Source organism: Lactuca serriola, chromosome 3 (genome assembly GCF_051521515.1).
Source record: "Lactuca serriola cultivar US96UC23 chromosome 3, Lser_US96UC23_V15, whole genome shotgun sequence".
NCBI lineage: Eukaryota > Viridiplantae > Streptophyta > Magnoliopsida > Asterales > Asteraceae > Lactuca > Lactuca serriola.
Window position 1 is genome coordinate 268,963,050 of NC_136410.1, and position 15,184 is coordinate 268,978,233.

A 15,184-nucleotide genomic window follows, 5' to 3' on the forward strand; every position below is an offset into this window, starting at 1 on the left:
CGGCTGTTACCGGTCATAAGGGTAAAATGTGAACAGTTTCAATAGTTTAGTGGCAAATAGATAACGAAAAAAAGTTTAGTGACTAAATGTGAACAAAATCGAAAGTTCGTTTCCCTCTAAAAAGTTCAATGGCTAAATGTGAACAAACTTCCTATTGTATTATGTTTTAGCAAATTATTTATTTTTGTTTAATTGTAGCAACATTTGTTGATGAAGAAATCTATGAAATAAAAAAACAAAATGTAACATCCGGATTTCCAGGTATCATAATTTAAGTATTTTTCTTTTAAGTTAAGAAGAGAGACTCGATGAGTTGACGCCTCAACTCGTCGAGTAAGGTCGCGACTGATGACTCGGATTAATGAATGGACTCGACGAGTCGGTGAGGCGACTCGAGGAGTCCACGCTATTGGCAAAAACCCTAAATCTTTGGGCCCAAACCATATTTAAAGGTACTTATGGCCTTCAATTGCGACTACCTTTCCCATAAGTGAGAACCCTAGCGAGCTTGAGTGTGTAGAGTGAGAGGAAGAGCTATCTTGAGCTTTTTGGTGTGATTTTGCAAGAAAGGAGAAGAGTTCCAGCAAGAAGGACCAAGGAAGGTTATTGTTCTGAGTTATTCAAGCAAGGAGCTTCATTCTAAGGTACAAAATTGAACCCTTTTCCTTCCCTATTGTGTAGATTCCATTTTAGGGTTAGGGCTTGAATCACTTCATCTTTGGGGTTTTGAATGCCTCAAACCCCTATTGCAAGTTTGTGTTATAGATCTGGACCCTTCTAGGTCCAAAGAGCCGAGAAATGAAGCTTTAGTAGAGTAAACCTTGGGGTTTGATGTTAGGAATCTGGACCCTTCTAGGTCCAGAGAGCCGAGAATATGAAGCTTTAGTAGAGTAAACCTTGGGGTTTGAAGTTAGGAAGCATTTATGGGATTTTTATGGTATATATAGTTACTTTCATCTTACACATATGTCACACCCTCGACCGACGGCGGAAACGCCGAGGTGCATGACGTAAACCAGTAATCACACTTATTGAACATACATTGAACAATAGAAATATAATCTTTTATTACTACCGAAATGGAAATTACATTGACAACAGTTATTGCTGAAACGCTACACACGCCTAACAATCCGACGTTCACATTTGTATGATAAGAATATCGAAGAATCTTCTGTACAAACTCTTCTGACCTTATAAATAACCTGAGAATACATGTATTAAGATACGTCAACAAAAATTGTTGGTGAGTTCTACATGTTTTGACACAAAGTATTTTTACACCCAAAAATGTTTTATAAAATTTATCTGGTTGACCAGCTTTTATAAACACATATTTTTCTATCGAAAGTATAAAATAATTGCGTCATAAAAGTATATTTAAACTCAGTTAGAAATGTCATTTTCTCAAATCCAAAAATACACAATTTGTAAAATATATAAGTAAACCAAACTTATAACAAATTCTTACGGTTCTCATGACCGAAATGCTCTTTATATAAAGATTTTGAAACCAATTTATATAAATAAAGTCATATCACACTTTGTGTAAACATAAAATAACCAAGTTTTCTCTTAAAACTTTGTACAAACGTTCGTATAGTTTATATGTAAAACTCAAAATTTTGAATTTTATAAACTTTGTAAATCCGTGTCATATTATTAATTAAGCATTATCTTACTTAATTTGGAAATCAACACTTAACCAGTGGGGCAAACTCATCCCAAAATACTTTTCAATAACCGGTAAATTATAAATGCATATTTTTACCACTCGTATAATTTCAACGACAAATATTAACCATTATCTTTACAATTATATTCTTTCAAACGTCTCTGCTTACGGAGAATTGAGTCGTAGGGAGAGGTAGTTAAATACCTAAACACTCTTACACACTCGGCCCAAATTGGGAGGATTGACTCAATCTAGATCTATACTTCTTCGAATAGAATCTTCAATATATCAATTTGTCTATAACCGACACTATTCGTCGCTCCTCCACAAGCCAAAAAGGCACAATAAACAAGCCACACAGGCACAATATAAATATAAATGGAGGAATCGAGATCATTACTAACGTTTAAAAGCAGTCGTATAGTAACGAAGAAAGAAATACTTGACGCCTGTTGCCTCGTCAGACGAAGTTGTAGCTAGCAACCACAGACGGAAAATAACCATTCACATAAATCTTTCCATAAGAAATAGATCTACACCAAGGTTCTTTATTATAAATCTATGCCGTGTACATAGACCTACAATATATGATTCCTCCTGGATTAACGGTTATAGAGCTAGGTGTTGATTCCAGGATTTGATCCCTACAAAGGAAAAATACACCATCATAAAACTCTCTCTTTCACCCCTTTCGATACATTCCTCCCACAAACACACACGGGATACACAATCCACAAAATCCATGACGATAATTCTTCAACTCATAAAATTCGTCGTTCACTAGGGTCACTAACGCGAATCTTAGATAATTAAGATTTTCGAAGTTTATTTAAATTAGTTAGATAGTGAATTTAGCGTAGCATTCGACTATTGTGGCGGTAATAATTTGTATAGCTCCTTACTTCAGCCGACAAGGAAGATGTCGTTCGCGTAGCCGAGTACTCATTTATGCAAATACTCGATAAATTGCATAATTGATATGCCGTATAATTTATTAGGTAATAATCCCCAAAAATTCGAGAATTAATTATATTATCATACGTGACGAGTTTCATATCACAACTAAAATGATTTATATTTTTATAATAATTATAAAAATAAATTATATCGTTTACTTGGTATATTTTCAATTAATTATTATATATTTGTCAAATCTTCGTTTATAGTCGCTTAAGACAATATACATTTTCTTTGTACACAATTATGTTGAATAACATATTTTGTTATGTATATAAGGTCTTTTTATGCTTTCTCAATACTTTCGTGTACATATATACGACGAGTATTACAGTTTATAATTCGTCGAATAACTTATATCTTCATATCAATCTACTTATAATCGTGTGATTTTTATTAATATTAATTAATATATCACAACAAGGTATAATTATATCATTCATAGCATTCTACTATTACTTACATAATTTATTAATGCTTTATACTTTTTAGATTGTTATTTTCATAAAATCTCAACCAATAATAAAGTTTGACGTTATTTTATGTATAAAAACTTGAAAATCATCAAAACTTTAAATAAAAACTTATGTATTCTCCCCCAAAATTAAAATTGTAAAAGAGGGGCTGTAGAAACTCACATTCGATGCGTGATCTCGATCTAGGCTCGGTTCGTGAAGCTTGTCGTGAGAAACTACCTCTCGACACTTTTTGAGTTTAAAACAAACCACCGGAACTATTTTTTTTTCACTTAATTACCAAAAGGGGCAGTTTCGGTATTTCTTGAGAAGTGTAGGGCTGCTTTGGTAATTATACACCAACAATAGGGCTGTTGATCAAACAATTACCACAAGAGATGGGTTTTGCTCTCTTAATATAAGGAGAGGGACTAATTCTGCCAGGTTCATCAAATATACAAAGGGACGCGTCTTCTTCTCCATCACAGATCGGGTATAGGAACGGTCAAACGAAATAGCAGGGGAAAAACGGGGCTAATCTCTGGCAGGCCCTCGTGGATGCGAGTCTCGTCACCGACAGTCAATCGGAAGGGGATACTTAGCAGTCACAGTCGACCTAGGAAACACCTCCGATTCTCTGTTATCGGAGAAGAAGAGAAAGAACGAATGGAAGCAACCACGATGAGGAACTCCGATGGTGGTCATTCAGATCGCAGGGAGGCGAGAATAAGCTCCGATGGCGGCCATTCTGATCCCTCCTTCGTGACTTCGTCGCCGCCAGTCAAAGATCAAGGAAGATGAGGCAGTAACAATATCGATGGGAGACACTGGAGGAAATGGGGCGGCAACTGGTGGCAATGGATGCCCCTTGACTCGCCGGTGGTTTCTCGACCAGAAAGGCCCTTTGTGGTTGTTTTGGTGACGGGAAAGCATCAAGCAACAACAGCAGTAGCAGCGAATCAAAAGGGGTGCTTGGTTGCTTCGATCAATAGGGAAGAATGAGGGAAAGGGAGGCTGCTGCCACCTTGATCTCGCCGGAATTTCTAATCACTCTGATGGCATTTCTTTGAGCAATTCATCACGAAGAAAGAAAGAAGAAAGAAAAGAGATAATTTGAAGCAATGAACCCATTCCAGGTAGTCCAAGGCTGAAAATCTCTTAGCTTTCTATATGATGTGGTTGTACATTCCTTTGGAGTGTTATTTTGGGTAGGTGGAAGTGTAGAAGTAACATAATAATTCTCAATTTCATTTATTGGTTGTACTTTTATATAGATTTAGAAGCAATATAATGCTTCAATCATTCTATGTATTGATGTATATACTATATGTATTTGTATATGTATAATCATATTCTATGTATTTATGTATGTATTAACATGTATTTTCTATATGTATAAACATGTATTTGTGTATTATTGAGTGATGTGGTGGAACATATAAATATAGTTGTTATAGTTATAATGTTGAAAGTTTATATTCAACTAAGCATGACTCAAAGTGTCAAAAGTACAATGTCATATTTGTAATATTTAAAATGATGATATTTTCTATCTTTCTCGATTCGTGTGCCCTCGATCCGGATATCAAATGAATTTTCTGAAAATGACAAATGATAATCTCGGGTATATGGTTTCCAAAAAGTCCGATGGAACTTAAATCCGATAAGTAGAACTCTGGGAAAATCCGTTTAAAGTTCCGCGATTTATAGAATCGGATTCGATAGATTTTTACGAATCTGTTTTCGATTAAGTTTAAAAATATTATAAAATAATAGACCATAGTTTGAATTCAAACACATGATCAAACATTTTACGAGACTCGTAGCTGTTCTAAACGAAACAGTACACGGTTCGTTTCAAGAAAATCAGATAAATATTGATTTTTATAACTTTAAAAAGTCATAACTTTCTCATATGACCTCCGTTTTGGTCATTATTTATATCCACAAAATTAGGAGAACATAACCTATTCAAATATCTTATCCATGTCTCTCAAGTAGATCTGATGCAAAAATTTATTTTTAACGCCACAATTAAATATTAAGTTTTTGATGATTTTTGGTTCGATTTTCAATGATAAATTTTTCGAGCAGTTTGAGATATTCTAAAAGTATTTATAAATATAATATCTTTAGTATACTTTATAAACATAAAATTTCACACAATTGGTTCTTAGCACATAGCGGTTCGCGATGGTTTGACCGCCGAACTCTGACCAATTTTTACGAGTTGTTACATTATCCCCCTGTTGAAAGGAAGTTCGTCCCGAAATTCAACGTGTAGATAAAATATTATAAAAGAGTTGGTGGTATTTTCCTTTCGCTTGATCCACACATGATCATTCTATAGTCGTTTTAAGTTGCATAACTCAAGATTAAGTACTTGGTCGAATAGATGGCTCTATTCTATTCGCACAAAAAGAAAAGAATCGGGAATAAGATCAAATCAAGTATTTTAAGGTTATCGAATCTCATATAAATATTCGCACGGTTTCCTAACTCACTTCATTGAAACATAGATAACAAGTGTGTCATCGGATCGACACTCCTGGAGACTTGGCGTATGAAAAAGCGTCGTATACATCGTTTAGTCCTCAAGATAACTTGTTATAAATATCAGAACCAAATTCTGTAATTAAGGTTCTTTGAGTCGCAAGTTTAACCTGCCTCATTCTCTAAGCCGAATCATTTCTCTAAAAGACTAGGCATTTAAAATCTACACAGTCTCTAACTTGGAAGTTGAGAGGCTCACATCTATTGTTCACATAACTCTCTTGTCGTTCATGACCAATCTAAAATCTTTCTCTAGTTCACACAATCTTTTCTGTGATCTTATATGTGATTCTTCGATCAGAATCCAACGTATTACTTGTATGCTCTTTGCTCAATATCACATCTTCAATAATTACTCAACTTATCACGGATCAACACTTTCGTCATACAAAGCCTCTAGCGTTGCGATCTTTATGCTAGTGTTACAACTATCATTGTAGGAAACTCAATTATCAAAAATGAGTATTCCATGCAATATCTAAAGGTCTATCAGACATGTTCAGAGCATATTACTCACATCAATATGGTTCATTCGGTCTAACCATTGGGGATGATAAGCTAAGCTTGTGTGCTCAAGGATTTCAATGTTTGTCAAAACTAATAGGTGAATCTACTATCTTAGTAAGGGATGATAGAGGTCCGCACCTCATGTAGTATGACGATTCCTTTGGCAATTTTTGGTCGGCTTTCCATTTCACATGGTTCTTAGATTAGCAAGAAGAAGGCCTACCTAGTCATTCTATGGACCATTACCTCAATAGAATTATAAACCATTAGGTTTCTTGGGTAGTTTTGATATAAAGTCTTTTGACGTTAGTTCCCACTTTTCTTTGGGTATTTCTTTATCATTACCCTAGTCCTTAAAGAAAATGGTACTTTCCAAGCAAAAATGAAAATGAAAATGAAATGGTAATACAGGAGTAGACTCATCATATATATAAAATATAAAAATGATAAGTATGTTTTTTTATTAGACTAATTTTTGTCTTTCTTGTTTAAATTTTAAATAAAATACCCACATCCAATTTAAACAAATTGTAACGTAAATGTTGAAATCACTTTACAAGAAACTTGCCCTTTGTCTTTCTTCCCGATAAACTGCACAAACTCAGAAGCCCTCTTTCAGTCGTGTCCACTTTTCACTTAAAAACCCAAAATGCATTCTGAAATTGACGATCTTTCGGGCAATGTTCTTGATAATTTTCAAAACCCTCATGTTATTCTTTTTGAGATCTGATACCCATTGTTCGATCTATTCAGAAAACCCCAAATAATCATCTATGAATACCGATCAAGAAATCTTGAAGAATTTGGAAAAATCGGGTCTTGATGAACTCGACTGGTCGCTAAATCTCAACGAATTCGAACTGAGTCTAATTCGCGAGATTATCCCCGACGGCGACATCGCCACGGTACTACAACACCACCAATCTCCAGAAAATCCAACAAAATTTCCGTCAATGGATGCAACTGCAACTGGTGTAAAGGATTACCGACCTCCGCCATCATCACTGCCGGAAAAGAGGTACAGAGGCGTTATGCCACGGCGATCAGGAAAATTCTCGGCTGAGATACATTCACGAAATCTGAAGAATAAAGGTAAGAGGTTGTGGCTGGGTACGTACGATACGGCGGAGGAAGCTGCTATGGCGTACGATCGAGCAGCTTTTAAGGAACGTGGATCAGATGCCTTTCTCAACTTCCCGGATTTGATCGGAAACCTAAATGTAAGCCCTGAAAAAGATACCAACAAGAAACTATATCGCTGTGGTCGGAGGGTTCACCGGAAGCGTCAACAAACAACCACCTGAAGCGGAAAAGCGTCGATTTTTAATGGTTATTTTTTATCTGAAAAACATGTAGAAAAGAGTTTATGCCGAACTAAAAGTATTGGATGAATCGGGTGTTCTGTTGGGTTAACCATTTTTAATTTTTATTGATAAATGTATGTTTAAGCGTTTAAGGTATCTTCCCCCAAGATTAGGGATTTAAATAAACCGAGTTAGTCATGAGATAATCTAGTTCAAATACCAACGGGCTAGTAGCCCAGCGGTATTAGGTGGTGCCCTCCCTCTTTGAGGTCAAGGGTTCAAGTCCCGTCGTGGACATAGGTCGAATAGATGTTGTTAGCTTAGGAATAGATTATATTTGCCGGTCCAAAAAAATCTAGTTCAAATTTTTAAAAGACAAAATTGCAAAAATGGTCCCGTGGTTTGTCAATTTCTATGGATAAGGTCCAAAAAAAAAAGTTTATTAGCAAAAAAAGTCCTTATTTGATGGTTTTGTTGCGGTTTTGATCTCAATCTTGTTAAGTTTAACAACATGGCTGTTAACTTTTGACAAATGACGGATTTACCTTTGGGACCATTTCTGCAGTTTTATCTTTTTACCAAACTACAATAACCAGTTATGCATTTTTTCTTTTTCATTTTGTTGAATTATGATATATGAATTATTTTAATTACTTTTTTTATTTTAACTTTTTTTATTTTATTATTTTTTTATTGGATTATTATATTTATTTAATAATTTTTTTAATTTTTTTATTTCCTTAATTCATTTGATTATATTATTATATATTAATAAATATTATTTTTAATTAATTATATTTATTTATAAAAATATTACTTTTTTATTATTAATTTTTTTATTTGATTTTTTTTAATTTCTTCTTTATTGCATTAATTCTTTTTTATGGGATTATTATATATTAACAAATACTATTTTTAGCATATAATATTTATCTATTAGTAGGTGTTAATTTATTGGATTATTAATTTTATTTAATTAATTTTATTTAATTTTTTTATTGCAATAGCTCTTTTTATTGGATTATTAATTTAAAATTATTATTTTTATTTATAATAAATAATATTCTTTAATTATTATTTTTAATTGTGTTTATGTTTAGCATATAATATTTTAACTTATGATTTTGACATATAAAATTTTCCTAAAAATATTTTTACATGGATTACCAAATCTGAGTATTCGCTACTCGGCGGTCGACCGAACGAGTACTAAATAACGAGTTCTACAACTTTTTCACCACCTGTAGTGGCTATGGTGGTTTGAAAACATTCGATCTAACATTGTCGTCATCGATGTTGGTATCTGTAATGAATGGTCAGCTGGAGGAAGTATGCTTTCTGGGGTTTATTTCACATTGTGTGGATAATCAACTGATGTAGTTCTCGTCGAGAATGGCCGACTGTAGTCGATGATTGATGATTTTCAGCAAGATGATACGATGAAGCAAGGTGGTAAAATGCAATGAATGGAGGAGCTGACCCGGAGTGTTTGGTATTTTTATTTAAAACAATAAAGAAAGAAATTAAATTAAAATAAAAACAATTAAATGAATATTATTTATTATAAATAAAAAAAATAAATTTAATTTAATAATCCAATAAAAAGAACTAATTTAATAAAAAAAATAATTAAATGAAATTAATAATCCAATAAAGTGACACTTACTAATAGATAAATATTACTCATTCCGTTCCAAAATTATAGTCCATCTTTACTTTTTGGTTTGTCACAAAATAATAGTACACTTCTAAAAATAAATAACATTTTTACCAAAATACCCCCTCATTATTACTTAACCAAATAAGCATTTAGTGGAACATTAAATGCAAAGTAAGGACAAAATTGTCATTTTATTATATAAAGTTAGTAGTAATTAATGTTTTTCTTAATCTGTGTGTTTTTTGTCTGTGCACAATAATATTGGGACGGAGGGAGTATATGCTAAAAATAATATTTGTTAATATATAGTAATCCAATAAAAGAGATTTAATACAATAAAGAAGAAATAAAAAACAGAATAATAATAAAACATAATATTTATTAATATATAAATATAATATATTAAAAATAATATTTATTAATATATAATAATCCAATCAAAAGAATTAACGAAATAAAAAAATTAATTTTTTTTAATTAAATGAATTTAATAATCCAAAAAAGTAACATTTACTAATAGATAAATATTAAATGTTAAACATAATATTTATTAATATATAATAATCCAATAAAAAAATTAATGCAATAAAGAAGAAATTAAAAAAAATAATAAAAAAGTAATATTTATTTATATAAATAAAATTTATTAAAAATAATATTTATTAATATATAATAATCCAATAAAAAATAATACAGTAAGAAAAAAGTTAAAAAGAAAAAAGTAATTAAAATAATTAACATATAAAAATTCAATAAAATGAAAAAGAAAAATTGCATAAGTGGTCCTTGTAGTTTAGTAAAAACATAAAACTGCAGAAATGATCATAGTGGTAAATCCGTCAATTGCCAAAAGTTAACAGCCATGCTGTTAAACTTAACGAGGTTAGGATCAAAACCGCAACAAAACCATCAAATAGGGACATTTTTTGTTAATAAACTTTTTTTTGGACCTTACTCACAAAAATCGACAAACCATAGGGACCATTTTTGCAATTTTGTCTTTTTAAAAACTCCAAAACGTTGAACTAGCTTAGAATAAAGCTCATTTAATAAACAAAGCCCTCACTTGATCTTGGAAAGAGGCTAGGTTAAGCTTGTTATTTATTACTTACATATTTATAAAATATGAAAAAAGAATGAGTCAATCTTAAGCTTCATATATGTTTCAATAGCCGAGCTCGAACTTCTATAACTTTAAACGAGTCCGACTCAAATTCGTGTCATGCTCAGAATTACCAATAGTATATGATTACTCTCTGTATTCTTTTCACAAAATTAGCTATAAGATTTTGAAAATATTAAAACATAAACTACAAATTTTATAAATGTTTTTTGTTTTATTTAAATTCCGTCAAAATAATTTTCATACCATCTATGTAAAACAAGAGTTTTTTTTCTATTTTTTTTATTTACAAACCATTTAGTTTTTATAATTTTCTATATTAATTTTATTTTTTTTAATTATTTGAAAAATAGTATCTCTCACTCTACGTGTATGTCAATATGTATGTCTTAACGTTGTTTTTTCCTTGAATAGTATGTTTAAAGGTCGTTTGATAGAGGTTCTAACCGGGTCCAAAGCCAGAACTCGGTCAACATTTTCCCATCAGTGTGTTTGATTTGCTTCAAAACCTCCTTTCTCGGTCCTAACTTCTGACCGAGTCCACCACTATTCTTCTTGTCCAGAAAAAAACTTAAGACTTGGTCTTCTGTCCGAGTGTTTGATATCCATTTTTGCTTCTGACTCGGTCCAAACCTCTAACCCAATCAACTTCTAATCTAATCTTTTTTAACCCAATTAACAACTATCAAAAGATCCCTTATTAATTTATCTACAAAAGTTAAAGCACAAAACTTGTTCCACTCTTTAGAAGTCCTCATATATATATATATATATATATATATATATATATATATATATATATATATATATATAGGGCTAGGTTATTTTGTTTCTTGCATCTATTGTGTGCCCGTAAGCACAAATCTGGACCAATAGATGAATAAAATCAATGGTCATGATATGAGGGTCTACGATATTACAGTAGGGTAACATATATCATATAATCACTCAAATTTAATTAAAAGGGTATTTTAGACAATTAACTATATTTATAAAATGAAATTTTCGAAATTAAAGGGATCATTCTGAGTTTTTTTTTTAAAAAATTAATTCAATTCTAGTTCTAATTAGTTTTTAATCATAACCAATTATAACTTATTTTATTCTGTCGAATGCGATTCTGTTAGAATGAAATTTTGTTATAATGACATTCTGTGAAACGAGAGTGATGGAGAAATGCAATTTAGATGGTGTAAGAAAACCAAGTACCTCTACTGTGAAAAACTGGACCAAGCAGAAAACTCTTATCTCATGTGAGAAGAGAGTTAGGTAGCTCATGATTAGAATAAATAAGAAAGCCTAATTGGGAAGACAAGGTTTGTTTATACCAAGTCAGTAAGGCTATTATTCAGAATCAGGTGAGGCTTTGGACACATACAACAGCATGCTTCTAGGGACACTTAGCTAATTCAATAATTTCCCCATAAACGAACACACACATAAAATTAAAGCCAAAAAAATAAAAAACAAAATATTTTTGGAGTTTTTGAATTTTAAAAAAAATATTTTTGGAGTTTTTATGAATAAATAAAAGATGAAAAAAAAAACAAAAGAAAAGAAAATTACTGAAAAAAAAATTGGAATTTTTTTTTTGAGAAAAGAAAAAGAAGTAATGAAACTAAGAAAAAAATAATTAAAAAAAACTTTGGAACCGAACCCGAGCGTTCGGTCTATTTCGGGTAAGAAAATTTTTGGAACCGAACCCGAACGTTCGGTCTATTTCGGTTACCAAAGAAAGTAGATTTTCAAAAAGAGAATAACTTTGATAGTAAAATAAATGCAATTGGAGCAATTATACATAAGATCTACAACCAAGAAAACTACCTTTGATTGATGAGCGAAAAGCAGATTATTCAACCGAACCCGAGCGTTCGGTTCATTTCGGTACATTAGTACAAGACCCGAACCCGAACGTTCGGTCTATTTCGCTTCTTACTTTTGAGTTTGAGAGGTAATGTTTGGTACTGACTCCGATTCCATCATACCTAGCCCTTGTAGAATTTTGTTGAACGATGCTTCAGGAAGAGCTTTGGTGAAGATGTCAGCCAGTTGATCAGTGGTTCGAACGAAATGAATTTCGACGTTCCCATCTTCCACATGATCTTTAATGAAGTGATACCTCAGTGCTATGTGCTTAGTCTTCGAGTGTTGCACTGGGTTATGACAGATCCTAATTGCACTTTCGGAGTCGCAATATAGTGGGATCTTTTTCATATTGAGTCCATAATCTCGGAGTTGACTTTGGATCCAAATCACTTGAGAAGTACAGGAGGCAGCTGCAATGTATTCCGCTTCAGCTGTAGATAAAGACACACAGGTTTGTTTCTTTGATTGCCAACTAACTAATTTCCCGTCTAGGAATTGGCAGCCTCCCGTGGTGCTTTTCCTGTCTAGTCCACAACCTCCAAGGTCTGCATCTGAGTAGGCTTGAACGAAGAAGCCTGAGTTGGATGGATACCATAGGCCTAAAGAGGAAGTTCGCTTGAGATAACGGAGTATGTTCTTCACTGCAAGCATATGAGGTTCACGTGGATTCGCCTGAAATCTAGCACAGTAACAAACAAAGAACATGATATCAGGCCTGCTAGCAGTAAGATACATCAGTGATCCGATCATCTGGCGATATAGCGTAATATCGATTGCTGGCTTATCCAATGATGGAGTAAGCTTGGTGCCGAACGCCATTGGAACTTTAACCTTTGAATCTCCCATCATGACAAATTTTGCAAGGAGAGTCTTCGTGTAAGCTTCCTGATTAATAAAGATGCCTTCGGGTCCCTGTCTAATATTTAAACCAAGGAAAAAGTTAATTGGACCCATTGAGCTCATTTCAAATTTAGTCTCCATCAGCTTTCTGAATTCAGCCGTTAAGCTAGGATTCGTTGAGCCAAAGATGATATCATCGACATAAATTTGAACAATCATGAGGTGGTTACCTTCCTTCTTACGAAAGAAGGTTGGGTCAACCGAACCTTGTTTGAATTTGGACATCTTTAAAAACTTGGTTAGCGTTTCATACCAGGCCCTCGGAGCTTGTTTCAGTCCATATACAGCTTTGTCCAAAATGTAACAGTGATTGAGGTACCTTTCATTGACAAATCCAGGAGGTTGCTCCACGTACATGGTTTCTTCAAGTTCTCCATTTAGAAATGCGCACTTGACATCCATTTGGTAGACCTCAAAGTTTTTGTGTGCAGCATAGGCAAGAAATATTCTAACGGATTCCAGCCTAGCAATAGGAGCGAAAGTTTCTTCGTAGTCGATTCCTTCCTCCTGACAGTATCCTTTCACTACCAGACGGGCTTTGTTTCGTATCACGTTGCCTTCCTTGTCCATCTTATTTCTGAAGACCCATTTGAGACCAACAACTGAGGCATCTTGAGGAGTTGGAATGAGACGCCAAACTTTATTCCTTTCGAATTCATGTAGTTCATCTTGCATAGCTTGAACCCAATCGGAGTGATTAAGAGCAATGTTAACTGTCTTTGGTTCAACTTTTGAGACGAAGGAATTAAACATACATAATTCCACTTTTGAAAATAAGGAAGTTTGTTTTGCCTTTAGTTGTGATCGGGCCAGGACCTTTTCAGAGACATTACCGATAACCTGAGAAACAGGATGATCTTTGGTCCATTTGACAAGAGGAGGGTAATTTGGATCATAAGATGGATCCAATTCAGCGTTTACCATCTCTTCTAGTTCAGATTGACTATCATAGTCGTAAGACATATCTGCATTCTCCCCCTCGACAGATAAGCTTTCAGGTGTGTCTTGAGTTTCTGGAGCTATAGGAGTTTCGTGCGGTGTTGAGCTTTCGGGTACCAATGGACTTTCGGGTGCAGATGAGCTTTCGGGAGCAGCCGGAGAATAGTTCTTCCCCTCAACATGTGAGCTCGCCTGTGATGACGAAGATGTGCCCTCCCCCTCAACTGAAGTATCGTGCTATGGAGGGTCGTCAGAACTAGATCCTCCTTCATTCATTCTCTTTGTAGTATCTTCGATGAATTAATATTATTGATAAGATTCGTTTATAAATTAATATTATTGATAAGATTCGTTTTATAAATTTTGACAGAATAAATAAAATACATTATGCTAGAATACGAAAAATGCATTTTGCTAAAATATACTATTCTTTAAGAATAATTATCATCAAATAAAACTATGTGATGGTAACATTCTGTGAGAAACTTGCTATAATCAAAATTAGTTTCATGATCCATCAAACAAAAAAATTCAATGAAGATATATATAATCAAAATTAGATCACATCTAAGAAAAATAATATGTATACATGATGCATCAATAACACAAAACATAATAATTATCCATCGTCACTCACAATTAAGAATGAATAATATCGTTACTCACAATTAAGAATGAGATGGTGAGGAAGTAACCCAAACAGTATTACAATGAATGAAATTAGATAAAAATTTATAGACTACATAAAAATGTAATTTAATGAATGTTGAGTCAAATTCCGATAAACACAAAATTTACCTAAATTGAAATTGACAATTTGTAGGTAAATCGATAAAATATAGCTTTCGGATATTTCGCATTATAATAAGAACATACCAATTAAAAACAAATAAACAAAACAATTATTCTGACAATTTGGAAATGGTTATATGGTGGATCAAAAACATAACAGAGAGAAAGAGAGAAGACCATTATTAAGACGACAAGAATTAAGTATATAAAATTCTTTCCTTTTCATCCATAAACAAAATAATGAATATAGAACAATTACTTGAAAACATACTTACCTGAATCAAATATCTCCAAATAGCCGAGACTTGGAAATCGAGAATGTTAGGCAAGAACGGAATGCAAATCATCATCTTCAACCCACTACTAACAATCGAGCATATTGATACTGACGAACATGATGGATTCAAAAAAAACTTTGGTGATTAACAAATTGTATTTTGATGAAGACGAGGG

At 32.9% G+C, this 15,184-nt stretch overlaps 1 protein-coding gene across 1 annotated transcript; it reads left to right on the forward strand.

The window, feature by feature from the left end:
• Positions 1 to 6,920: 6,920 nt before the first annotated feature.
• On the forward strand, positions 6,921 to 7,451 carry LOC145096242 (ethylene-responsive transcription factor 13-like). Its single transcript, XM_079033998.1, has one exon. It carries the CDS (start codon positions 6,921 to 6,923, stop codon positions 7,449 to 7,451), a length of 531 nt encoding a protein of 176 aa, XP_078890124.1.
• The last annotated feature ends 7,733 nt before the right edge of the window (positions 7,452 to 15,184 follow it).